Raw genomic sequence first — 23,934 nt, forward strand, 5'->3', positions numbered from 1 at the left:
TTTCAAAAAACATTATTTCAGGTGTTTATGTAGCATGTTTGCAAATCGCCTTGGGACACATGTAAAGCTGATATGTAAATTGATGATAAATGGGTAAAGAGGGAGTCTTCAGCATGGGGCAGAAAACAAGACGGAGGGTTCTAAAGCCAGGCTGCTTGGTTTTGCCAAGGTGTGGAGCCTGATGGTGGGTTTGAACCCTGGGCTTCCAGGAGGTCATAGTCCCTACACTCTAACCCAGAGCTTTCCAAACTGTGTGTTAGTGGGCAGGTGTGTTGCTCAAACACTCCCTGCCACTCAAACTGAGTGGGGTTAGCTCAAACTCTGGTTCACTTGTAAAACTGAATTACTTTGTTGTGAAATGACGCATATCTGAAAAGCATACGTCGCCAACGTGGGAAGTTTGGAAAGCTCTGCTCTAACCACTGTACCACACTGGCTCCAGTTCTTAATGGGTGGGATTATGCAAGTCTCTCTCTTCTTTATTTTGGTTATTTGTTATCTGAACAGCAGGTCTTTGAACAGCGGGCGGAACCTGAACATTCATGCCTAAAATGCATTAAACCCCTGGAGTGTGGGTCTGTTCTGGATGGGATTTGCTGCCATGGAGGACGTGGAGTCTCGTTTCGTGCACTTCCTCAAGCCGATAAGGGACCTCACTGCGAACTGGGCGGTGGATGTGGCAGCTCAGCTGGGAGAGTACCTGGAGGAGGTAAGTGCCTCCATTTGCTCCTGCTTTGAGGGAAGCGTGTGTGCAGGGAGCTGCTTTGGCACGGGAATCTCATTCTACCTATGGTGCCTCTGCCCCTGCAGAGTGAAAGTCTCCTCCTAGCTGCGGGCGGGGCTTTAAAGGAGGAGTAGCACCTGTCTTCTGTGTCCAGGGCATCTGTCTGCCAGCTCCATCTGGTACGCAGGCTGAGACCCTCCCTGCCCACAAAACTGTCTCGCCAGAGTGGTGCATGCTCTGGTTATCTCCCGCTTGGACTACTGCAACGCGCTCTACGTGGGGCTCCCTTTGAAGGTGACTCATAAACTGCAATTAATCCAGAATGCATCAGCTAGACTGGTGACTGGGAACGGCCGCCGAGACCACATAACACCGGTCTTGAAAGACCTACATTGGCTCCCAGTACGTTTCCGAGCACAATTCAAAGTGTTGGTGCTGACCTTTAAAGCCCTAAATGGCCTCGGTCCAGTATACCTGAAGGAGCGTCTCCACCCCCATCGTTCTACCCGACACTGAGGTCCAGCACCGAGGGCCTTCTGACAGTTCCCTCACTGCGAGAAGCAAAGTTTCAGGGAAGCAAGCTATGGGAGATCCAACATGTCTCCATTTGTTCCCTGTTAAATTGGGATATAAGCAGTACCCTTAGTTGCTTTTCGATGCTGATATGATTGAAGAACAAAATCAAACAGAGCTCTTGCTGTCTGTTAGAATTACTTTGCCGAAACAGAATCTATTATTCCTGTATTCTCTTGTCACCTCATGTATTTATTTATTTTTTTAACCCTGCAGCTGGCGCAGATCTGCATTTCATTTGATAATGGCAGAACCACCATGAACTTTACAGAAGCAGCAATGCTCATCCAAGGTTCTGCCTGCATCTACAGTAAGAAGGTGAGGTGGCTATCAAGAATGCTCAAACTAGATGGACCGTGGAACTGCAACAAAATTGATTGGCTTAGCAAACCTCCATTCTTGCCTCTAAACCTGTTGCCTTTTTTCTCTTTTTTCAGGTGGAATCTCTCTACTCACTGGTCTTCCAGGCACTTGATTTCATTTCCAATAAGAAGTTAGTTGAACTTTTTTTGAGGGGGAGGGAAGATTTTCACTTCTGCAGTGGCTAGAGCTCTTTATATTTCTGTCCTGGAATCCCTCACTTTCCTCTGCCCATTGTGCTGCCTTTGACTTAGTTACAGTCAAACCTCGGTTGTCGAACGTAATCCGTTCCAGAAGCCTGTTCGGCTTCCAAAATGTTTGACAACTGAGGCACAGCTTCTGATTGGTTGCAAGAGCTTCCTGCACTCATGCGGAAGCTGCGTCAGACACTCAGCTTTCAAAAACCGGAGCATTTACTTCCAGGTTTTTGACGTTCAGGAACCGAAACGTTCCAAAACGGAGGTGTTCGCGATCCGAGGCTTGATTGTATTGCCAAGATAGCTTTGTCTCTCTCCATTATTTTTTTACTTTAGACAAATCTTTTAAGTTGTCAGGTGTACTTTTTTCTAATATTGGCAGCAAATATTTGGTTAGTGGAGCTGAATAGCTTCCTTTTCTGGAAGTTTTCTGGCATTGAGAGTGCTCTAGGTTTATGTCCTCATATTGTGAAGGAGCAATTTTGTTTTGCTGCTTCCAAATGTTTGCCTCATTTGTCTTAAGTTGGCATGTCTTTCGCTTGCTCGTTTCCTGCTGCCTCGTGTTATGACCGTGGGGCTAGGTGTTTCCACCATTCATAGAATCATAAAGTTGGAATAGACCACAAGGGCCATCGAGTCCAACCCCCTGCCAAGCAGGAAACACCATCAGAGCACTCCTGACATATGGTTGTCAAGCCTCTGCTTAAAGACCTCCAAAGAAGGAGACTCCACCACACTCCTTGGCAGCAAATTCCACTGTCGAACAGCTCTTACTGTCAGGAAGTTCTTCCTAATGTTTAGGTGGAATCTTCTTTCTTGTAGTTTGGATCCATGGCTCCGTGTCCGCTTCTCTGGAGCAGCAGAAAACAACCTTTCTCCCTCCTCTATGTGACATCCTTTTATATATTGGAACATGGCTATCATATCACCCCTTAACCTCTTCTCCAGGCTAAACATGCCCAGCTCCCTTAGCCGTTCCTCATAAGGCATCGTTTCCTTATGACTCTCTGTGTGTTTTATTATAAGAACAATTCCAAAAACGCAGCTCCCCTGACGTGCTAGCTTCCTTGCTAGCAAGGAGAAGTGTTGTTTTGACATAAAACCACATTTGTCTATGTACTTCGAAACCCACCCACCCCACCATTTGTAGATAGAAATGATCAGTGCAAAGAATTTTACACTGGCTTATTTGTCTGACTGCATCCAGCCAGTCATTACTATAGCTGTAAGTAGGCAGAAGGTTCTGTGGTACCAAAGACTCGGGACCGCGATACCTCAAGCACCGCCTCTTCCCATATGAACCTTCCCGGAGATCATTTGAGGCCCTCCTTCGTGTGCCTCCTCCTTGAGAGGTCCGGACGGTGGCAACAAGAACAGGGCCTTTTCTGCAGTGGCTCCCGCTCTGTAGAATGCTCTCCCCAGGAAAGTTTGCCTGGCGCCTTCATCCTGAACCTCGACTGTAGTATTGCCTGGTAACCTGGATTCTGAAATTGCACTCTTCGGGGGGACTTTCATTGGCTTGAAAAAGAGAGGGATTAAAATTTTAAAAAACAACAATTTGCTCTGATTTTCCTTTTCTCGTGACTCTTTCAACTCCCACCAATTAGGCGTGAGAAGCAGGCTGCATCAGTAGGAGAAGATGGAGTTGACAGAGATGTCAGCAATGGACCAGCAGCAGAAGAGGAAAAGGTGAGGCCCATTGCCATTGTGCAAGGGAATGTGTCCATATTCTCTCTCCCTCCGCAGGCAAAGCTGTTCTTTTGACGGGGCCAAAGGCAGCAACAGAAACTGGCTGCAGATGGATTCTGTCAGAGCAGCGTCAAACAGCTCTTGCCTGTGGCCGTTCTGCTTCATCCATCTGTAGAACAGCCTTTGCCAACCTGCCAGCCTTCGGATGCTGGGCTACAGCCTCCCATCAGCTGAGGGGATGTCCTAGTTTAACTGGGGGGCACCAGGTTGGCAAAAGCTTTAATTTTTGCTCTTGGTGATGACTGTAGGCTTCTTCTAGTTGCAGAAACTTACAGGAAAATGCTGCCAGCAATCTCTTTGTATAAATTCCAGAGGGGTGGCTGGGCTTGCCTGCTCTAGCAGAAGCAACATTGGAATCCTGCAGCTCCTTCAAACCTCATAGAATTGTAGATTCGGTTTCGGTCCGGTATACCTGAAGGAGCATCTCCACCCCCATTGTTCAGCACGGACAGTGAGGTCCAGCGCCGAGGGCCTTCTGGCGATTCCCTCCCTGTGAGAAGTGAGGTTGCAGGGAACCAGGCAGAGGGCCTTCTCGGTAGTGGCACCCACCCTGTGGAACACCCTCTCTTCAGATGTCAAAGAAATAAACAACTATATGACATTTAGAAGACACCTGAAGGCAGCCCTGTTTAGGGAAGATTTAATGACTGATGGTTTAATGTATTTTTAATCTTTTGTTGGAAGCCGCCCAGAGGGGCTGGGAAAACCCAGCTAGATGGGTGGGGGAGAAATAATAATAATAATAATAATAATAATAATAATAATAGTAATTTTTAGAGTTGGAAGGGACCACAAGGATCATGTAGTCCAACCCCCTGCAATGCAAGATTCTTGACCTTGAGATTGAGTTTCAAGCACTGCTGACCTAATGAATGTTTTATGGTATAAAGCAGCTCAGGGCCCTCATTTACGGAACCACCTCTCCTGGTCTGCCCCACAGAGGACCATGAATAACCCTAGTTCAGAGGTCCCAGGCCCTAAGGAAGTCAGATTATCCTCCACCAGGGCCAGGGCCTTCTCAGTGATGGCTCCGACCCGGTGGAATGCTGTCCCATGAGACCAGGGCCCTGCAGGATTTAACCTCCTTCCGTCGGGCCTTTAAGACACAGCTATTCTGCCTGGCTTGAATTTGAACTTAGCCTGATCTTTTATTCCCCTTCCTTCCTTCCCTCCCCCTCCCCTTTTATGAAGATCACCCACTCTGAGACCCCACAGCTAATTCTCCCCTGGCCTCCTCGCTGGCCCAAGTAGGACCAATTCAGCCAGCTAGCCCTGGGGATTATCTAATGCTTAGTTCCCCTAAACTGATTTCTGAATTTTGAATTTCATTGTTATTCATATTTTTATACTGTATTTTATGCTGCTTTTACAATTAAGTGTTTTAAATTTGTTGTTAGCTTCCCTGAGCCCGGTTTTTGAACCGGGAAGGGCGGGTTATTATTATTATTATTATTATTATTATTATTATTATTATTATTATTGAACCGGGAAGGGCGGGTAATAATAATAATAGTAGTAATAATAGTAATAATAATTATTATTAATAATAAGGTTATATAGATGGAAGTCTACTTTGTCAGGTGCATGTATCTTTTTATGTTGCTTAAATACACTTAAAGTCACTTCAAAATTGTAGCCTGCCTTGAGGACTAGGGATGGGGCAGGCTAGATTTTTATCTTTATTTTTAAATGGCAGCCATGGTACCTCCCATTAAAAGCAATTTAGTATGTAGCTTTGGGCAGGCTCCCTTTTCTTCTTCTGCCCTCCCACTCCTTGCTTGCCTAGGCAATGTGCGCCATTGATGGAGTTTCTCTGTTTCTCTGTAGTTCCTCTCTTTGGACGACATCCGTGATACCAGCAGAGCAAGCAATGACATGAGGGAAAACCAGAGAAATAGTGTGAGTAGCCTCTACTGTTCCCATTTTTGATGTCTGAAGATGAATGGAATGGGAGGGGTCAGGAATTCAAGGGGGGGTATGTTGAGCTTCATACAAGTTTCACCCCCCCCCTGCCCCACTGCTGAAATTGTGAATTCGGCCACAAGTAGCGCGGTGTGTGTCATAACACATCTAAGTTTAACATGGGGAACTGTGGTTTTGGTATTGGAAGATATACCGTATTTTTTGCACCATAACACTCACTTTTTTCCTCCTAGAAAGTAAGGGGAAATGTCTGTGCGTGTTATGGAGGGAATGCCTACGGGTGGCGGGTGGGATCTGCTGCAGTCGTGAGCAGAGGATCCATGGTTCCCCTTCCTTCCCTCCTCCGTGGCTCGCTTTGAAACAGCAAAGCGGGAGAAGAGCCGCTGAGTGAGGAGGAGAGAGAGACAGAGAGCCTGCTTCTTTAAAGGAGCAAAGTGGAAGAGGAGAGTGTAAGCGGCTCCTGTCCGGTTGGTTCCTTTAAAGCAAGCAGGCTCTCTGTCCCTCTCTCCTCCCCACTCAGCTCGCTACATAGCAGCAAAGTTTTTCAGCTCGCTAAGCCGGGGATGAGCGGGAGGAGGAAGAAAAGCAGAGCCTGCTTGCTTTAAAGGAGCAAAGCGGGAGAGGAGAGGAGCCTTCTCCTCTTAAACCCCTTTTCTGCATTATTAGCAGCATCCTTCTCCTTGTCCCTTGAGTGCTTTTCCTTCCCTCCCCACTTAAAATGTGGTTACAAAGCACGGATCCACATGGATCCTCAGGATTTTTGCACTGGGTCACCCCAAATTCACCATCAGATCACATAGCATGTCCATGGCTACATCTTGCACCAAAAAAATCACGCACCCACTGTTGCCTGGGGCCGCAGTGGTGCAAAAACGTGGTTACAAAGCATGGATCCACATGGATCCTCAGGATTTTTGCATTGGGCTACTCCAAACTCACTGTCAGATCACATGTCTGTGGCCACAGCATGAACCACAAAAATCATACATCCACTGTTTTGTTTAGAATATTTTTTTTCTTGTTTTCCTCCTCTAAAAACTACGTGCGTGTTATAGAGCGAAAAATACGGTAATTATTAATTAAGAGAAAACAACTCCATCTATCTCAACATCCCCTCTTAAAGCCAGCTTTGAGGAAGAAATCTCAAAGCTATTTACCACACATTCAAACATCAGATAAAACAATCCAGAACAAAACATTACTGAAGAAAGTCAGATGTAGATATCCAAAGCAAAGTAATTAACAGGAAATTATAATATTATCTTAAAAGGTTTCAAAGTAAAGCGTTGCAAAGAAGGTCAATTGCAGAATGCACCTTGAGCTCAGCAAAGTTAAAGAAATAATTGCCTTGAATTCATTTCAAAAGAAAACATTACTAAAAAAAGGTCAAATACTAAGTGCACATTTCAAACGGCACGGTTATCAAGAGGATAAAATATTATAAGCATAGAGCATAACTGCTGCTGTCGCCACCAGTTCTGCCAATGGTGGTTCATGGCCAGGGGCAGCTGTGGAAGCTCAGATTCGATGACCTGGGTCTGCTCCAAGAGGCAGCCAAGATGGTCTCTGGCCTCTTCAGCAGCATTGACTTTTTGTAGCTGGAGTCAGTCCGGGCCCCACCCTCCCAGGCCAGATGGGAGGAAGCCCTGCAGGGCAGGGAGCAGATCTTCCAGGGCTCCCAGCCAAGGTGATGAAACTGAAGCAATGGGAAGCTGGCTTATTCTGAGTCAGGCCTTTGGTGCATTTAAGAGAGTTTTTCTCTACGCTGACAGATAGTGATCCTCCAGAGTTCAGACCAGGAACATTCCCGGCCTTGCTGATGCAAGGAGGACCTGTTGCATGCAAGGCATGGCCTACAGCCTTCCTTTCCAAGTCCCTTGCTCATAGATGTTTGTGGCCATTGAAATATCACATTGCTGTGAGTTCCAGACTGAGAACTGTTGCTCCGTGGCTGGCACAAGATGTCAGGTCAGCTGGAAACAGCATTCTTCCTACGTTCTTTTTTTTGTTGTTGTTGTAAGATGTTTATTAGGATTTTTTTAAGATATTACAATACAAAATGAAAAAGAAAAAAAAAGAAAAAAAATGATTAAAAGCCACTCCATTTTTCTATTACTTATTTTCCTTAGCTTGTTTCCCGGACCTCCTCATACCTCCCTTTTTTTGTATTCCAGTTCAATTTGTTGGCTCAGCAAATCCTTACCCTTTTTGTTTATCCTAATCTTTGGTCTTAAAATAGTAACCATAGATTTTTCCCTATTAACAACCCATTTTTCATATTCCCTTAAAGCATTACAGCGGGGGACCACTTAATTTCTATCCAACATCATTCTAACATTCATTAATTTTACAATATTTCTGTAGATAGTCTTTAAATTTCTTCCAATCTTCTTCCACCACCTCTTCTCCCTGATCTCAGATTCTGCCAGTCATTTCCGCCAGTTCCATATAGTCCATCACCTTCATCTGCCATTCTTCCAGAGTGGGTAGATCTTGTGTCTTCCAATACTTTGCAATGAGTATTCTTGCTGCTGTTGTAGCGTACATAAAAAAGTTCTATCCTTCTTTAGCACCAATTGGCCGACTATGCCCAGGAGGAAGGCCTCTGGTTTCTTCAAGAAGGTATATTTAAATACCTTTTTCAGTTCATTATATATCATTTCCCAGAAAGCCTTAATCCTTGGGCACATCCACCAAAGGTGAAAGAATGTACCTTCAGTTTCCTTACATTTCCAACATTTATTATCGGGCAAATGGTAGATTTTTGCAAGCTTGACTGGGGTCATGTACCACCTGTAAATCATTTTCATTAAATTCTCTCTTAAGGCATTACATGCCGTAAACTTCATACCTGTGGTCCACAACTGTTCCCAGTCAGCAAACATAATGTTATGTCCAACATCTTGTGCCCATTTAATCATAGCAGATTTCACCGTTTCATCCTGAGTATTCCATTTCAACAGCAAGTTATACATTTTTGACAAAATCTTAGTTTTAGGTTCTAACAGTTCTGTTTCTAATTTTGATTTTTCGACCTGGAAGCCAATTTTCTTATCCAAATTATATGTCTCCATTATCTGAGGATAATAATGAAGCTAGTCTCACACTTTGTTTTTTAATTTCTCAAAACTCTGCAATTTCAATCTATCTCCGTCTTGTTCCAAAATTTCCCAATATTTCGGCCATTTGGCCTCCATATTGAGCTTTTTCAGAGCTTTTGCTTCCATCGGTGACAACCACCTTGGAGTTTTATTTTCCAATAAGTCCTTATATCTTATCCAGACATTAAACAATGCTTTCCTGACATTCTTCCTACGTTCTTGTGCTTTCGACCTTCCGAGTCCAGCTCTGTCATCTTTCTGTCACACTCCTGTTCCCCTAAGCCAGAAAGCCCTGCTTGTTTATGCCTCCTTTAATCAGCAAGCGGACCCATCCGATTTCCCCTTTCCTGGAAGGTCTCCAACAGCACTGTGTGTGCTTCCCCCACCCTCCACTGTTCTAGATACACGAGAAGGGCTGTGGCTCAATAGCAGAACATCTCTTTTATGTGGATTAAGGGTAAAGATATAACTTAGAGATAGAGGGTTTTATACTTTCCTTTCTTCATTTTATTCCTTTTTTATGCTCTTCTATTTCTATCTTCTCACTCTATTTTGCTTTTATTGTACTCTATGTTGAAAACTTTTAATGGAAAGGGTTATTTAAAAAAACAGCAGAGCATCTATTTTCCTAGTAGGGTGGGGTAAGACTGAAACTCTGTACAGTGGTACCTTGGTTCTCAATCCATTCCAGAAGTCTGTTCCAAAACCAAAGCGTTCCAAAACCAAGATACACTTTCCCATAGAAAGTAATGCAAAACAGATTAATCCGTTTCAGATTTTTAAAACGACCCCTAAAGCAGCAGTTTAACATGAATTTTACTAACGAGACCATTGATACATAAAATGAAAGCAATAATCAATGTTTTCTACTATAAAATAAATAAGACAGTATTCTAGATGATAAAAATTAAAATTATTTTTTTCTTACCTGCACTGATGATGAACGTTGTTTGGATGGGGGGCTTTTATCCATTTCCGCAGTCACACAATCTATCAATCAGTAGCTGAACTGGGCTCCACACTGTCACAAAAATAAATTAACCGAAAAAGCCTCAAAAACAAAAATGCAAAAGAAATAGCGAAAACAGAAGCGCCAAACCTATTCTGTTCCGGAACTCCGTTTGACTTCCGAAATGTTCAAAAACCAAGGCGCAGCTTCTGATTGGTGCAGGTGCCCCGGAAACAATAGCCGACAGCAGCATCGGAAGTTGGGCTTCCGAAAAGCGTTCGAAAACCGGAACACTTACTTCTGTGTTTTCGCTGTTTGAGTACTAAGCCGTTTGAGAACCAAGGTACCCACTTAAAGGTACCCACTCATTACCAAACTTAAAACCATGGAGAGACCTGGTCTAAACAAAGACATTGGATTCTTATCTCATTATACATGACTAAGCCATTTCTCACCTTCTCACCCCTTGCCTTTTCCTGTAAGACCTATTACAGTCATTAAGAGTTGTCAACAGGCTCATCTCAGCTATCTGCCAATCTCCCATTCCCACCACCCTTCTGAGTAATACCCCTCCCCACCTTCTCACTATATAGAAGGATCTGGCAACTTCTGTTTCAGTGTATCTGAAGAAGTGTGCATGCACACGAAAGCTCATACCAAGAACTAACTTAGTTGGTCTTTAAGGTGCTACTGGAAGGTATTTTTTTATTTTGACTATGGCAGACCAACACGGCTACCTATCTGTAAGGTACCCACTGTATTGCTGCTTCCAGCCAGTGTGAGCAAAACTGCACTAGATGGGCCCCAATGATCTAGCACAACGCAAGGCTGCTTCCTGTCTTCCTGTGATCCCTTTGCTCACAACTCCCAGCTAGAAAAATAGGGCACTGCCAGCAGCTGAAGAGGAGCACTCAGCTGAAGGGAAGCTCAAGAGCTCTCTAGCCTGAGATGGCCGAGTCTCCAGGAGGGCATAGTGGCTCAGCACCCCTCCTGCCCCAGAGGACGACCCCCACCGCCCCTCTCCCTAGAGACGTTGGAACTCGCTTCCTTATCTTTCCAGGCGAACGACGTTGTCCCCTTGACTCCAATGGCCCTGGTTCCACCAGATGACGCAGAAAAGACGAACAATCCCCTCTTCAGGTAAGGATCCCCCGCCCCAGCCTTTAATTTTCCTAGTCAGAGGGGATTCTCAATGCGCTCTGGGGGAGGCGTGCCTTCTCATGCTGCCCAGCTCTCTAGGGCTTGTCAGGAGTTCAGCCTACACACGAGTAGGATCCTGGTAGAGACACCTGCCCGACTGGCATGTTCCCTCCCTCCTGGTCAATCGTTCGGGAGCTTCACAATCTTTCTTCAGCCCGAACATCACAGCGACCGATGCCAGCAGACATCGGCACACTTAGGGATCCACAGAGTTTGTGCAAGTTGCCTAACAGACCTCAGCAACTCAGCATTTTGGCTAATCAGCTTTATTTATAAACACACACAGAGCACTGCAACATGGCTCCCTCTCTCTCTAGCATCACACAGCAAAGAGAGAAAGAGCAAAGGACAATAATCCCACTTCACGGAACACAGGAACACAAACATCCTGTCTCCATCACTTCCCACTCTGTGGAGTCAAAACCTACACCGTCATGTGAAAGACAACAATCCCATGACTGCAAACCTGGAGCAGGAATTCTAACAGGGCTGGCCTACAGACTGAAGAGGTCACTGTGTTTCCTTGCAGCCAGAAGGGGGAGAAGTTGGCGAGCCGGAAGGATTTTCACATGAACATCTGCACTCCTCAAATCACCGGCAGGCTGGAACTGGTGGGGCTCTCGCCGATACAGGACAGGAACTGGGACCGGGGGATCGGCTCTATAGGTAGGGGCCGGCGCATAGCGCTTCTCTCTTCCCTCTTGCTCCCTTGGGGGGGGGATGTTAAGAGCGTAAGAAGGGGCCACATGCTTTGGGTCGTTAGGGGGATGTTGCTGCCATGCTCTAGGGTGGCCCTCTCAGTACCCTCTCCTTCCTCTATAGGTGTGCAGGGCCTTCTTCCAGCAGGCTCCACGCCCATGGACGTCTGCGGGTTCCGGACGCCTGTCGCTGCGCTGGACTTCTCCGAAGAAAGCGGTGAGTTGCGCCTGGCAAGACAAATGTCAAAAGATTTTGAATAAATGGACAAGTTATAGGAATTGGATAGCATGGGGGGGAAGCCAACCCAAGCATCCAAATTAGAATGAATAACCTGTGCACATGGTTAGAAGAGAAAACAATTTTTTTGGGGGATGGATCAAAGGGGAGGGAGGAAGGGGGGAAAGTTAGGATAAATGAGTAGGGACAAAAGTACCGTATTTTTCGCTCTATAACACGCACCCGACCAGAACACGCACGTAGCTTTTAGAGGAGGAAAATCCGTAGGCATGCCACCCGTAGGCATTCCCTCCATAACACGCACAGACATTTCCCCTTACTTTCTAGGAGGAAAAAAGTGAGTGTTATGGTGCAAAAAATACGGTATATACTGTTAGGCATAACTAATAGGAGGATGATTTTGATGCAGGTTATTGTTAGACTTGCGACTGAATGTTTTTTTTGTAAGTTATTTGAAGTGCCTGGATGAAAGTGTGATTATAAAGAATGGGGCGGGAGGGGGGTGGAGTTGCGCCTGGCTTTCTGGAGGCGACTGAGGGCATCTGAAAAATAAGAGCCCGTATTGGAGATGCTTAAAAAGAGGTTCCTAGACTGGAACTATTCCTCCCAGAAACCCAAAAGAAAAGGGCGCATGCTCCAAGCGAGAGTCCTTCATTGAAACACAAATTCTCAAAGGGACAGCCTCAGAAATAAGGAGGAGGCTGCAGAGTTCCGCATCCAAAGCCATGTTTTTTGTACACTTCCAGATTACAGACGCCATTTCCTTTCCCCAATCAAAGAATCACAGCAATCTTATTAGTTGCAACCCAAAGTCATCATCCTGAACCGATCTAAACCGTTTGGCTTTTCAGATCAGCCCTCATCATAATATCATGTGATTACGTATAACCATTTTCTGCTGTCTTTCCTTATTAAGACTTTGACTGATTTTCCTGTTCATTAAGTCTTCCAATGTCCCCTTTCATCTGTCTACAAAACAATTGAAGATTGATTGCAATTGCCATGCCTAGCTGATTCTCTTTTCATGCATCTACAATGGCCACGATGGATTCGAACAGTTTACTCTTTCATAGGTGCCTAAAAGCAGCTACAGGCCTTTTCAGTTTAGCTAGGCCATAGACTCAAAACGGAACAATCAAAATGCAGTTTTATGAAATTATTATTTTCTCCAGCACCTGCTGGTCAGCCCAATGACCTTGTTCAGCATTCTGTTCTCACAGTGGCAAACCGGGTGCGCCCAAGGGAAACCTGAACGCAGAACCCAACCCCTCCTGTGCCTTCCACCAACTGGAATTCAGAAGCATCGCTGCCTCTGGTTGTGAGGGCAGAGCAGAGCCATAAATGGCTAATAATAAAAATAATGAAATTTTATTTATACCCCGCCCTTCCCGGTTCAAAAAGCCGGGCTCAAGGCGGCTAACAACAAATTTAAAACACTTAATTGATGCAACAAAAAACAGCATAAAATAGAGTATAAAATGTGAATAACAATAAAATAAAAAATCAATTTAGGGGGGAAATCCATCCAGCAAACATTGGGTGATCACCAGGGCTAGCTGGCTAAATTAGTCCTGCTTGGGCCAGCGAGGAGACCAGGGGAGAATTAGCTGTAGCATCCCAGAGCAGGTAATCTTCATAAAAAGGGGAGGGGGAGGGAAGGGAAGGAAGGGGAATAAAATATCAGGCGAAGTTCAAATTGAAAGCCAGACAGAGTAGCTCTGTCTTACAGGCCCTGCAGAAGGAAGTGAAATCCTGCAGGGCCCTGGTCTCATGGGACAGAGCATTCCACCAGGTTGGAGCCACTACTGAGAAGGCCCTGGCGGAGGATAGTATGACTTCCTTAGGGCCCGGGACCTCTAACCTATGATTATCCATGGACCTTAAGGTCCTCTGCGGGGCAGACCAGGAGAGGCAGGCCCGTAGGTACGAGGGTCCTAAGCCACCCATAGCCCTCTCCCCCTCCATGAATTTCTCCAATCCATTTTTGAAGCCCTCCAGGTTGTTGGCCTTCATGGGGGAGGGAGTTCCACCGTTTAACTTCCTTTCCCAAGGAAAGCAGGGAGCTTCGCGGCGAGAGCGCAGCCCATTCCACGGCTGCTGCTGTTTTGCCGGGCCGGAAGATCACCTCCCTCCTCTTCCTTTCTCCCTGAAGCAGGTGCAGCAGCGCCCATGTGTGACGATAACGAAGACTGCGACAACTTCCTGCCAGCGCTTCCCGAAGACGTCCTGGATGGCTCGCCAGCTGGGGAGGAGGAGCTCCATGTTGAGCATCAGATGGTATTTGGCAGGACGAGGGGAGGAGGAGAGCAGGAGGCTGCCTAGGCGTAGTGACAAACCCTTAACAATCTTTTCCCTTTGCCTTCTAGAGCATCCCTCAGAGGAAAGGCTACATGCTGCGAGAGAGAAGCCCTGCCCCGGGTGCCTGCGTCAAGGTCAGGGGAACGAAATGCCCCAGCCTCACGTCGTGAGAGCCACTGTGGGGTTGTGGCTACAGCGTTCGCCTACGGCCTGGGAGACCAGAGTTCTAGTCCCCGTGTGGGTGACCTTGGGCCAGTCGCTGACTCTCAGGCCAGCCTCCCTCACAGGGCTGTTGTGAGGATAAAATGGGGAGAACCCTGTGCGCTGCCTAGAGCTCCTTGGAGACACGGTGGGGATGGAAATGCAATAATATAAGCAAACAAACTTGGGCAGAGGGTTGTCTTTGCGCAAACCCCTCAGTAATAATAATAATAAATTTATTATTTATACAGCGACCATCTGGCTGGGCATCCCCAGCCACTCTGGGCAGCTTCCAACAAAATATTAAAATACAGTAATGGATCAAACATTAAGAGCTTCCCTAAAGAGGGCTGCCTTCAGATGTCTTTTTAGCTGGGTTCTCTCGTACGTTGAAAATTTGTCCAATGTCTTGCATGTGCCAGAGGAAATCGGAGCCACAATTGTTTTGTGCTTGCCAGCATTGCACAAACATTACGAGGGCTTTGACGCCACTTTTGACGCCACTTTGGCCAGAGCCAGGCTCAGGATGGCTAACACCAATAAAAATCACAGCAAAAACATAATAGGGGAGAAAGAGAAGGGGGGGGGAACCAATTTTAAATACAGGTTAAAATGCAATTTAAAATGCAGCCTCATTTTAAAGTAGCCGATAAATCAAGACCATAAGGGGAGGGCAACATAAGGGTCAGACCGAGTCCAAACCCAAAGGCCAGGCGGAACAGCTCTGTCTTGTAGGCCCTGCGGAAAGATGTCAAGTCCCAGAGGGCCCTGGTCTCTTGGGACAGAGCGTTCCACCACGTCAGGGCCAGTACTGAAAAGGCCCTGGCCCTAGTTGAGACCAGTCTAACCACCTTGCGACTTGGGACCTCCAAAATGTTATTTGTAGACCTTAAGGTCCTCCATGGGGCATACCAGGAGAGGCGGTCCCGTAGGTACGAGGGTCCTAGGCTGCCTAGGGCTTTAAAGGTCAAAACCAGCACCTTAAACCTGACCCTGTACTCCACTGGGAGCCAGTGCAGTTGGTAAAGCACTGGATGAATGTGATCCTGCGGCAAGGATCCCGTAAGGAGCCTTGCAGTGGCATTCTGCACCCGCTGGAGTTTCTGTGCCTCTGTTTCTCTTCCAGGAGATGCTGGACCCCTGGCGCAGCCTGGACCCCTTCAGCTCCTCCGATGATAAACCCCTGAGGAAAGGTATCTGGAGAGGGAGAGGGAGGCTGGGTGGGTTGGCTGGCTGGCTGCAGGGTGGATTTGATTTAAATCACGCTTTAAATCACTAGTCAGTAAGACTTGATTTAAACCACTAGTCAGTAAGACTTGATTTGAATCATTTCTTTTACAGAAAGTCTCATTCTTGGTGGTATCATCTTAATATTGACAACCAGATGAAGGTTTCGTTTTTGGAATAATAAATTTTCAGAGTAGTTTTTACAGTTATATCAAAAATTACTGATTTGGTTATACTATTAGAAACACATGGACAGATAATTATGAAATTATTGTTTATATTTGGACAACTTTTCTGCTGCAGTTTATTAGAAGGAGAAAAATAATCATTCCCTTAATAACAATTAAAACAATTTATTTAACTAAAACAGTAACATTGTAGCATATGCATTCATGTTTGTTAGCTGACGTGGTGAAACAATTTTTTAAATAAAACTTTATTTAGCACACATGAAAAACTTAAAAGAAATTATTATTTCCTGATTATAGCCTTTGGACTCTAATGTAACTCTAAAAATAGTTTTCTGTTTAAAAGATTTTTCCTCCAAAAGCATTTTATTTTAAAAATCCAAGTTAAATAAAAAATTACAATTTTAATTATTTTTTTATTTTAAAATAGTTGATTTTTATCCACCCTGCCTGGCTGGCTGCTGCAGAACCCCCCCCCCCCCAGTAACCCACCTCCTGAAAAACCATCAGTTAGACCCTGTATGGGCTGTGAGGAGAGATTTGCCCCCTGAGGTTTCCTTAAGAAAACTTACTCCATAGAATCATCGAGTTGGGAGGAACCCCAGGGGTCTTCTAGTCTGACCTCCTGCAGTGCAGGAGTTGCAACTCAAGAATCCCTGACAGAGGGCCATCTAACTGCTGCTTAAAAGCCTTCAATGAAGTAGAGTCCACCGTTTGTGGCAGGAAGTGTTAGAAACTCAGATATACAGTGGCACCTTGGAAGTCGAACGGAATCCGTTCCGGAAGTCTGTTCGACTTCCAAAACGTTCGGGAACCAAGGCATGGCTTCCGATTGGCTGCAGGAAGCTCCTGCAGCCAATCAGAAGCTGCAGAAGTTGCATCGGATGTTTGGGTGCCAAAGAATGTTTGAAAACCAGAACAATCACTTCCGGTTTTTGATCGTTCAGGAGCCAAAACATTCGACTCCCAAGGCGTTTGCAAACCAAGGTACCACTGTATGCTCCAAATGGCTCCTTAAACCAGGGTTACCGCCGCCAAAACTGAATGCCTCGTTGCCATTTGGGGGTCAGACAGCTCGAAAGTCCATTTTCCAACATGACTTTTTGGTTCCTGAAATTCGTGCTGATTGTGCAGATAAAATATAACGGATAGCATTTGAGAGGATGTGGTATTACTCTGTGAAAAGGTCCAGATCCAAGGATCCCCAGGCACACACCTCCAGATGGTGGAGACGTCAGGCACCGTCCTGGCCCCCGGGCATCTTCACTTGGTCCCAAAGGCCAACAGCTGGGGGCAAAATGTGCCTGGCAAATTTTGAACGCTGGTGGCACGTGACAGCCTTTGGCCGTTATCTTGGTCCCTTTGTGGGACGCAACAAATACTGGAAAGGGATGGAAAACCGGGAAAGTGTTAGACCAGGCTTCCTCAACCTCAGTCCTCCAGATGTTTTGAGACTACCATTCCCATCGTCCCTGACCACTGGTCCTGCTAGCTAGGGATCATGGGAGTTGTAGTCCAAAAACACCTGGAGGGCCTAGGTTGAGGAAGCCTGTGTTAGAAGCTTATAAAGTGTGAAACGTAACAGTAAGAGTCTTGGCTGTTGACTGCTGGGGGTTTTTGGTGGGACTGGGAGGGCCTCTGTTTCTGCCCCCGTGACCCGATGTAGGAGGGCAGCTCCTTCCGCTTCTCTCTCTTTAGGCAAGCCGTTCACGGTGCCACATGCCCTGGAGAACCTGCCGGGCACCAAGCGGAAGAGGAGGCTGCCCAGCAAGCTGCAGGAATTCACGGCCTGGTTTTCAGCCACAGGTGACTACAATGGGGCACGAGTGTGGGGCTGCTGTGGGACTTGACCTTGCCACCTCAGGCTTGCTGTATCCAAGAAGTCTCTGTTTCATGAACGCAGCTTGTCCTCTGTTGTGGATGTGCTTGTTCTGCCCCTGTGCCCCCCACCACGTACCGTATTTTTCGCTCAATAAGACACATTGGACCATAAGATGCACCTAGTTTTTGGAGGAGGAAACTAAGAAAAAAAAGATTCTGAATCTCAGAAGCCAGAACAGCAAGAGGGATCGCTGCGCAGTGAAAGCAAGGATCCCTCTTGCTGTTCTGTCTTCGGGGATAGCTGTGCAACCTGCATTTGCTCCATAAGATGAACGCACATTTCCCCTTACTTTTTAGGAGGGGAAAAGTGAGTCTTATAGAGCAAAAAATATGGTAGGTCAGAGGGTGCTGCTTTTGGTAAGGCCTAAGAACCGAAGAGGAGCTTGCTAGATCAGCCCAGCTTCCTGTTCTCACAGTCGCCAACCAGGCACCTGGGGGAAATCTGCAAACACAAGCGCTCTCTGGCGTGGCTTCCAGCAACGGGTATTTAGTCACATCCTGTTCCAGCTCTTCTAAGTCGTCTTCTTTGGCCATCCCTCGCAGCCAAGTAAGATTGTCTTCCACAAACACGGTTTTAACAGTGAGTCCGCAAGTGACTGTGGAGGCCAATTCCGGATCCAAACGTCCTTCCAAAGTGGGGACATTGGTTTTCAGGTGGGAGTTGATCCCGGTGTGGATTTGCCAAGCGTGCCTTCCTCTTAGCACCTTTCTCCCTTGCGTCCTGAGTTCGAGTGTCTTCAAAGCCCATGACACCTTTGGTAAAGGCTGTTCTGCAACTGGAGCACTCGCAGGCCAGTGTTTCCCAGTTATTAGTACTTATACTACCTTTTTTTAGATTTGCCTTGAGAGAGTCTTTAAACCTCTTTTGTTGACCACCAGCATTACGCTTTCCATTTTTAAGTTCGGAATAGAGTAGTTGCTTCGGCAGACAATCATCAGGCATCCACACAACATGACCAGTCCAACGAGGTTGATGTTGAAGAATCATTGTTAAACACGGGTGATCTTTGCTTCTTCCACTACACTGGTGTTAGTTCGCCTGTCTTAGTATTCACTCTTGCAGCTCATAGGGAAAGGGCCGTCGCTTTGCAAGCACAGCATCTCGGGTTCAATTCCCAGGTAGGAATAGGAGGAACTCCTTTCCTGAAGCCCTAAAGAGCCACTGCCAGTGTCAACAACACCAAGAGAGGTGGACCAAGGGTTGGACTTGGTGTAAATACTTGGAAGTTTCATCACAACTGAGCAACATACAGATTCTATTAAATAATAATATTAACAAAATTTTATTTATACCCTGCCCTCCCCAGCCAGAGCCGGGGTCAGGGCGGCTAACATCAGTAAAATCACAATAAAAACATAATGGGGGGGGCCCAGAAACCAATTTAAAATACGGGTTAAAATACAATTTAAAATGCAACCTCATTTTAACAGTAGCCCATAGATCAAAACCAGAAAGGGAGGGAAACATAAGGGTCAGACTGAGTCCAAACCAAAGGCCAGGCAGAACAGCTCCGTCTTGCAGGCCCTGCGGAAAGATGTCAAGTCCCTCAGGGCCCTGGTCTCTTGGGACAGAGCGTTCCACCAAGTCGGGGCCAGTACTGAAAAGGCCCTGGTCCTAGCTGAGACCAATCTAACCACCTTGCGACTTGGGACCTCCAAAGTGTTGTCATTTGTGGACCTTAAGGTCCTCCGCAGGGCATACCAGGAGAGGCAGTCCCTTAGGTACGTGGGTCCTAGGCCGCCTAGGGCTTTAAAGGTCAAAACCAGCACCTTAAACCTGACCCTGTACTCCACCGGGAGCCAGTGCAGTTGGTAAAGCACTGGATGAATGTGATCTCGCAGCGAAGACCTCGTAAGGAGTCTCACTGCGGCATTCTGCACCCGCTGGAGTTTCTGGGTCAGCTTCAAGGGCAGCCCCGCATAGAGCGAGTTACAATAATCAAGCCTGGAGGTGACCGTTGCATGGATCACTGTGGCCAGGTCGGGGCGGGAAAGGCAAGGGACCAGCTGCTTAGCATGGCGAAGGTGGAAAAATGCCAGGTTCTTGCACAGCATCGTCTTTCCCTTTGACCTGACGCGTTGCCTGGCCTTGGAAGTGCCTCTGTGCCACCTTGAGGAGGGGAGGGAGCAGGGAGGGCCGCTGAGCCAGAGAACCTCTGCCGTCTCCCTCTGAGCATGTGCTTCTTCTCTCCCCAGAGCACCACAGAGCTGGTAACCAGAGAAGCAGGAAGAAAGGTCCAGTGTTCCCTGGTGAGTGGGTGCAACTCGTGGGTGGGTGGGAAGGTCACTGTCCTGGGTCCTTTGTCGGTTTGCCTTCCCCTCTTCATTAGTTTGCTTATGCTTGACTTTGCGTTTAATACGAAACAAGCAAAGCTGCAGGGAGCAAGTTAGAAATACCAAAGCATTCTCTGCATTTCTTTGGGCCCCACTCTGGGCATCTTCCAGACGCCTCTCCTTCAGGCAGTCCAATTTACAGCCTTTGGGCGTTGCTCTCATACAATCCTAGGGTTGGAAGGGACCCACAGGGGTCATCTAGTCCAACCCCCTGCAACGCAGGAATCTCAGCTAAAGGATCCCTGACAGGTGGCCACCCGACCTCTGCTTAAAAACCTCCCACAAAGGAGAGTCCACCACCGTCAGAGGTTTTCCATTTCTCTGTCAAATGGCTCTCACCGTCAGAAGATTCTTCCTGAAGTTTGTCATGTGACTCCATTGGGTGCTCCCCTCTGTAGCTCTCATGTGACCTCTCCTTGGGGTGGGTGCGGCATTTCCTTCTACACACACACACACACACACACACACACACACGGTAGCTGAGGGTTAGTCGGATCCCAGGTGTTGCCTTGCAGCCTGAGGGACACCAACTGCCCATTCATACTAATAAAACCTGCACATGTTCCCACATGGGCGGGCAGGTGTCTCGGGACCCTGCCACAGCCACTGAGCATCTTTTCGGCACCAAAATGTGCACAAAATGTAGAAGCTGCAATGGAGCCCCTCTCCAGAGAGCTTGAAAATAGATGTGACTACAGATTTCATCATCCTTGACCCTTGGCCATACAGCCTGCTGGGAGTTGGAATCCCACAGCATCTGGGGCAAGAATCACCTTTTCTCTGTCGAGGGCAGTGGAAGATGGGTGTTGGGGGTATAGACCAGGGGTCGCCAACCCTAAGGCCCGGGGGCCGGATCCGGCCCAATTGCCTTCTAAATCCGGCCCGTGGACAGTCTGGGAATCAGTGTGTTTTTACATGAGTAGAATGCTTTTATTTCAAATGCATCTCTGGGTTATTTGTGGGGCATAGGAATTTGTTCTTTTCCCCCCTAAAATATAGTTCGGGCCCCCCCACAAGGTCTGAGGGACAGTGCACCGGCCCACGGCTGAAAAAGGTTGCTGACCCCTGGTATAGACAGTTGAAAAGAGAGCTAAGCTGAAGCCAAGCTGGGTTGGGGAGGATTTCAGAAGGGATTTTGGAGTCAGCCACGTAAGAATCCGGGGCAGGGAGCTGGGGAGCAGCAAAGCAAGTTCTGCAGAAGAAGAGCTGGATGGAGAGTGGCTTTTCGCTGCTCCTTGCAAAGCTGCTTCCCAGAGCCTGGGAGCAGGATAAGGGGATTTGGGGAGGGGGAGAGAAGCTGTAGCTGGGCTTTGTCGAAGACCCTGTTCCTGATCCTGTCATTTCTGGACAGATCTCGAAGTCCTCTACTTGAATCATGCGAAGGAGCGCTTGGCTGCCCAGAAGAAGCTGCAGAGGATGAGGATGGTGAGGAGAGAGACCTTTCATTCATTCGTTTTGCTTAACTTCGCTGCCCCTGATTTCCTGCCAGTGCAGACAAGGCAGTTTGCAATCTGATGAAACACAATCTAATAGGCACACGACTTGCAAGGAGAAAAGGGTGGCAGCTGGGAGCGTTGTCTGTGTTGGGAGCCCCCTCTGATCCCCGTAGAAGTGGTCCAGTTTGCTAGCATCTCTGCATGATCAAGTTTATCTAGTGCATTTTTCCTCAAGGTGGGACACACATTGTTCTTGCCCTCCTCATTTAATAATAAGAAATTATTATTTGTACCCCGGCCAGAGCAGGGCTCAGAGCAGCTAACATTATATAAATAATACAGTATTCGATCCCTTCAACAACCCTGTGAGGTACCGTATTTTTTGCACCATAACACTCACTTTTTTCCTCCTAAAAAGTAAGGGGGAATGTCTGTGCGTGTTATGGAGGGAATGCCTACGGGTGGCATGCCTATGGATTTTCCTCCTCTAAAAACTATTTGCGTGTTATGGTCGGGTGTGTGTTATAGAGCGAAAAATACGGTAGGTTAGGCTGAGAGAAGGCAGTGACAGGCCCCCGGGGTCACACAGTGAGCTTCACGGCTGAGTGAGAGGGATTTGAACCCAGGTCCCAGCCTGATACTAACCACTACAACACTGCTGCTGTAATGCATAAATCTGATGCAAGAAAATTGGTGCTCTCCTTGCAAGAAGAGTCCTGGTGCTCTGGCAAGAGGAATATCTGCCCAATGCCCTCCTGCCCCTTATCCCGGGTTTTGGAGACGCTTGTGAGGCTCGCTAGAGCCCTCTAAGGCCCAGGCTGAGAAGAGGAGCTACTGTCCCTTGTCAAATATTTGGGAGCAAAAAGTTCATTTCCAGTGCTGGTGGAATGGCTAGTGTGTCGGGCTAGGACCCAGGAGTAAGGTAAAGGGACCCCTGACCATTAGGTCCAGTTGTGGCCGACTCTGGGGTTGTGGCGCTCATCTCGCTTTACTGGTCGAGGGAGCCAGCGTACAGCTTCCGGGTCATGTGGCCAGCAGGACTAAGCCGCTTCTGGCAAACCAGAGCAGCGCACGGAAATGCCATTTATCTTCCCGCCAGAGCGGTACCTATTTATCTACTTGCGCTTTGACGTGCTTTCGAACTGCTAGGTTGGCAGGAGCAGGGACCAAGCAGCGGGAGCTCACCCCGTCGCGGGGATTCGAACTGCCAACCTTCTGATCAGCAAGTCCTATGCTATGTGGTTTAACCCACAGCGCTACCCACGTCCCTCAGGACCCCTGGGTTCAAATCCTCAACTCAGCCATGAAACCCACTGGGTGATTTTGGACCAATCACTGCCTCTATCAGCCTAACTTAACTCACAGGGTTGTTGTTGGGGATTAAATGGGGGGGGGGAGATAACTGGGTGTGCCACCTTGAAGGAAAAAATTCAGATATAACCGCCACAAATGAATGACTAGAATAAGGCTGCTTGGGAAGGCAAGCTTTGCTCAAAACCTCATGAAAAGTGACTGACCCTAAGCGAGAACAGGGTGGCAAAAACAGGCCTGGTTTTTGTTTTTATCTTTCCCCCTGAAGCAAGATGCGCAGCTGGCCAATCGGTTAGAGGAGCCCGAAGCCCTGGAGGAGGAAGAGGAGCAAGACGACGATGACGCCATGGGCGATATGGATGTCGGAGGGGCAGGTCTGTCCACAGTTTCTGGGCTGAGCGCTGGGAATCTCGGGCCTCTCCCCCAAAACCAGGGCCTCCATTTTCAGCCCAGAATTGGCCGTTGCAATGGGGGGCCACACGATGCTCCTTCCACACAGGTCCCCCACCCCTGGTTTAAAGCAACCGGTGGGGCGAAGGAACCACATTTCTGGACGCCAATTCACCCAAATCTCGGTGCCCATTTGCCCACAGCCGTTGTGCTCAAGCCTTTCCCCAAACGCTCCCCCCGTCGCACTTGCCTCGACCGCCACCTTTCTCTGTCCACAGATGACTTTCTGGAGCCCGAAGGCGCCCCCCAGGTGGAAGCTGCAGAGGAGGCACCAGTTGGCCTGATAGGTAACAATTGTCAGGTGGCGTTGTTAGCTGGGCTGGGGGCTGGGGCCTGTAAGAATAGCTGGAAGCTGGTCAGTTAACCCACAGCCCAATGGGGAGCAATTGGGGGGGGGCAAATCTTGGGTTCAGCACTGAGCAGCTGATTATTATTATTATTATTATTATTATTATTATTATTATTATTATTATTATTATTGTTATTAATTTATATTTGTTTATTTATACATACCCCGTCCATCTGGCTGGGTTTCCCCAGCCACTCTGGGCGGTCTCCAACAGAACACTAAAATACAATAACCTATTAAACATGAAAAGCTTCCCTAAACAGGGCTGCCTTCAGATGTCTTCTAAAAGTTTGGTACAGTGGTGCCTCGCAAGACGAAAAGAATCCGTTCTGTGATTCTCTTCGTCTAGCGGTTTTTTCGTCTTGCGAAGCAAGCCCATTGACGGATTAGCGCTATTAGCGGCTTATCTGCTGATCGGATCAGCTGATAAGCGGCTTAGAAAAAAGGGGGGAGGGGAAAAAACCAGCAGGAACTCGCAAGACATTGTCGTCTTGCGAAGCAAGCCCATAGGAAATTCGTTTTGCGAAGCACCTCCAAAACGGAAAAC

The 23,934-nt window shown here is 47.3% G+C and overlaps 1 protein-coding gene across 5 annotated transcripts in view; it reads left to right on the plus strand.

The window, feature by feature from the left end:
• Positions 1 to 23,934, plus strand: part of NCAPH2 (non-SMC condensin II complex subunit H2) — a 35,530-nt gene that overhangs the window by 2,898 nt on the left and 8,698 nt on the right. For 2 of the 5 annotated variants that reach the window (XM_081210094.1, XM_081210095.1), the window contains exons 2-17: positions 523 to 709; positions 1,514 to 1,615; positions 1,735 to 1,790; positions 3,462 to 3,543; positions 5,431 to 5,502; positions 10,637 to 10,716; positions 11,306 to 11,442; positions 11,599 to 11,691; positions 13,865 to 13,989; positions 14,079 to 14,144; positions 15,338 to 15,404; positions 17,325 to 17,432; positions 19,704 to 19,757; positions 21,193 to 21,266; positions 22,857 to 22,962; positions 23,257 to 23,325. In XM_081210094.1, coding sequence (XP_081066220.1) covers positions 587 to 709; positions 1,514 to 1,615; positions 1,735 to 1,790; positions 3,462 to 3,543; positions 5,431 to 5,502; positions 10,637 to 10,716; positions 11,306 to 11,442; positions 11,599 to 11,691; positions 13,865 to 13,989; positions 14,079 to 14,144; positions 15,338 to 15,404; positions 17,325 to 17,432; positions 19,704 to 19,757; positions 21,193 to 21,266; positions 22,857 to 22,962; positions 23,257 to 23,325 — 1,414 coding nt within the window. In that variant the 5' untranslated portion in view covers positions 523 to 586. Of the gene's footprint in view, positions 1 to 507; positions 710 to 1,513; positions 1,616 to 1,734; positions 1,791 to 3,461; positions 3,544 to 5,430; positions 5,503 to 10,636; positions 10,717 to 11,305; positions 11,443 to 11,598; positions 11,692 to 13,864; positions 13,990 to 14,078; positions 14,145 to 15,337; positions 15,405 to 17,324; positions 17,433 to 19,703; positions 19,758 to 21,192; positions 21,267 to 22,856; positions 22,963 to 23,256; positions 23,326 to 23,934 lie in introns of all 5 variants that reach the window. The other 3 variants (XM_081210092.1, XM_081210096.1, XM_081210093.1) reach the window with 3 other exon arrangements.

Source organism: Podarcis bocagei (genome assembly GCF_964188305.1).
Source record: "Podarcis bocagei genome assembly, chromosome: 10".
NCBI classification, from domain to species: domain Eukaryota; kingdom Metazoa; phylum Chordata; class Lepidosauria; order Squamata; family Lacertidae; genus Podarcis; species Podarcis bocagei.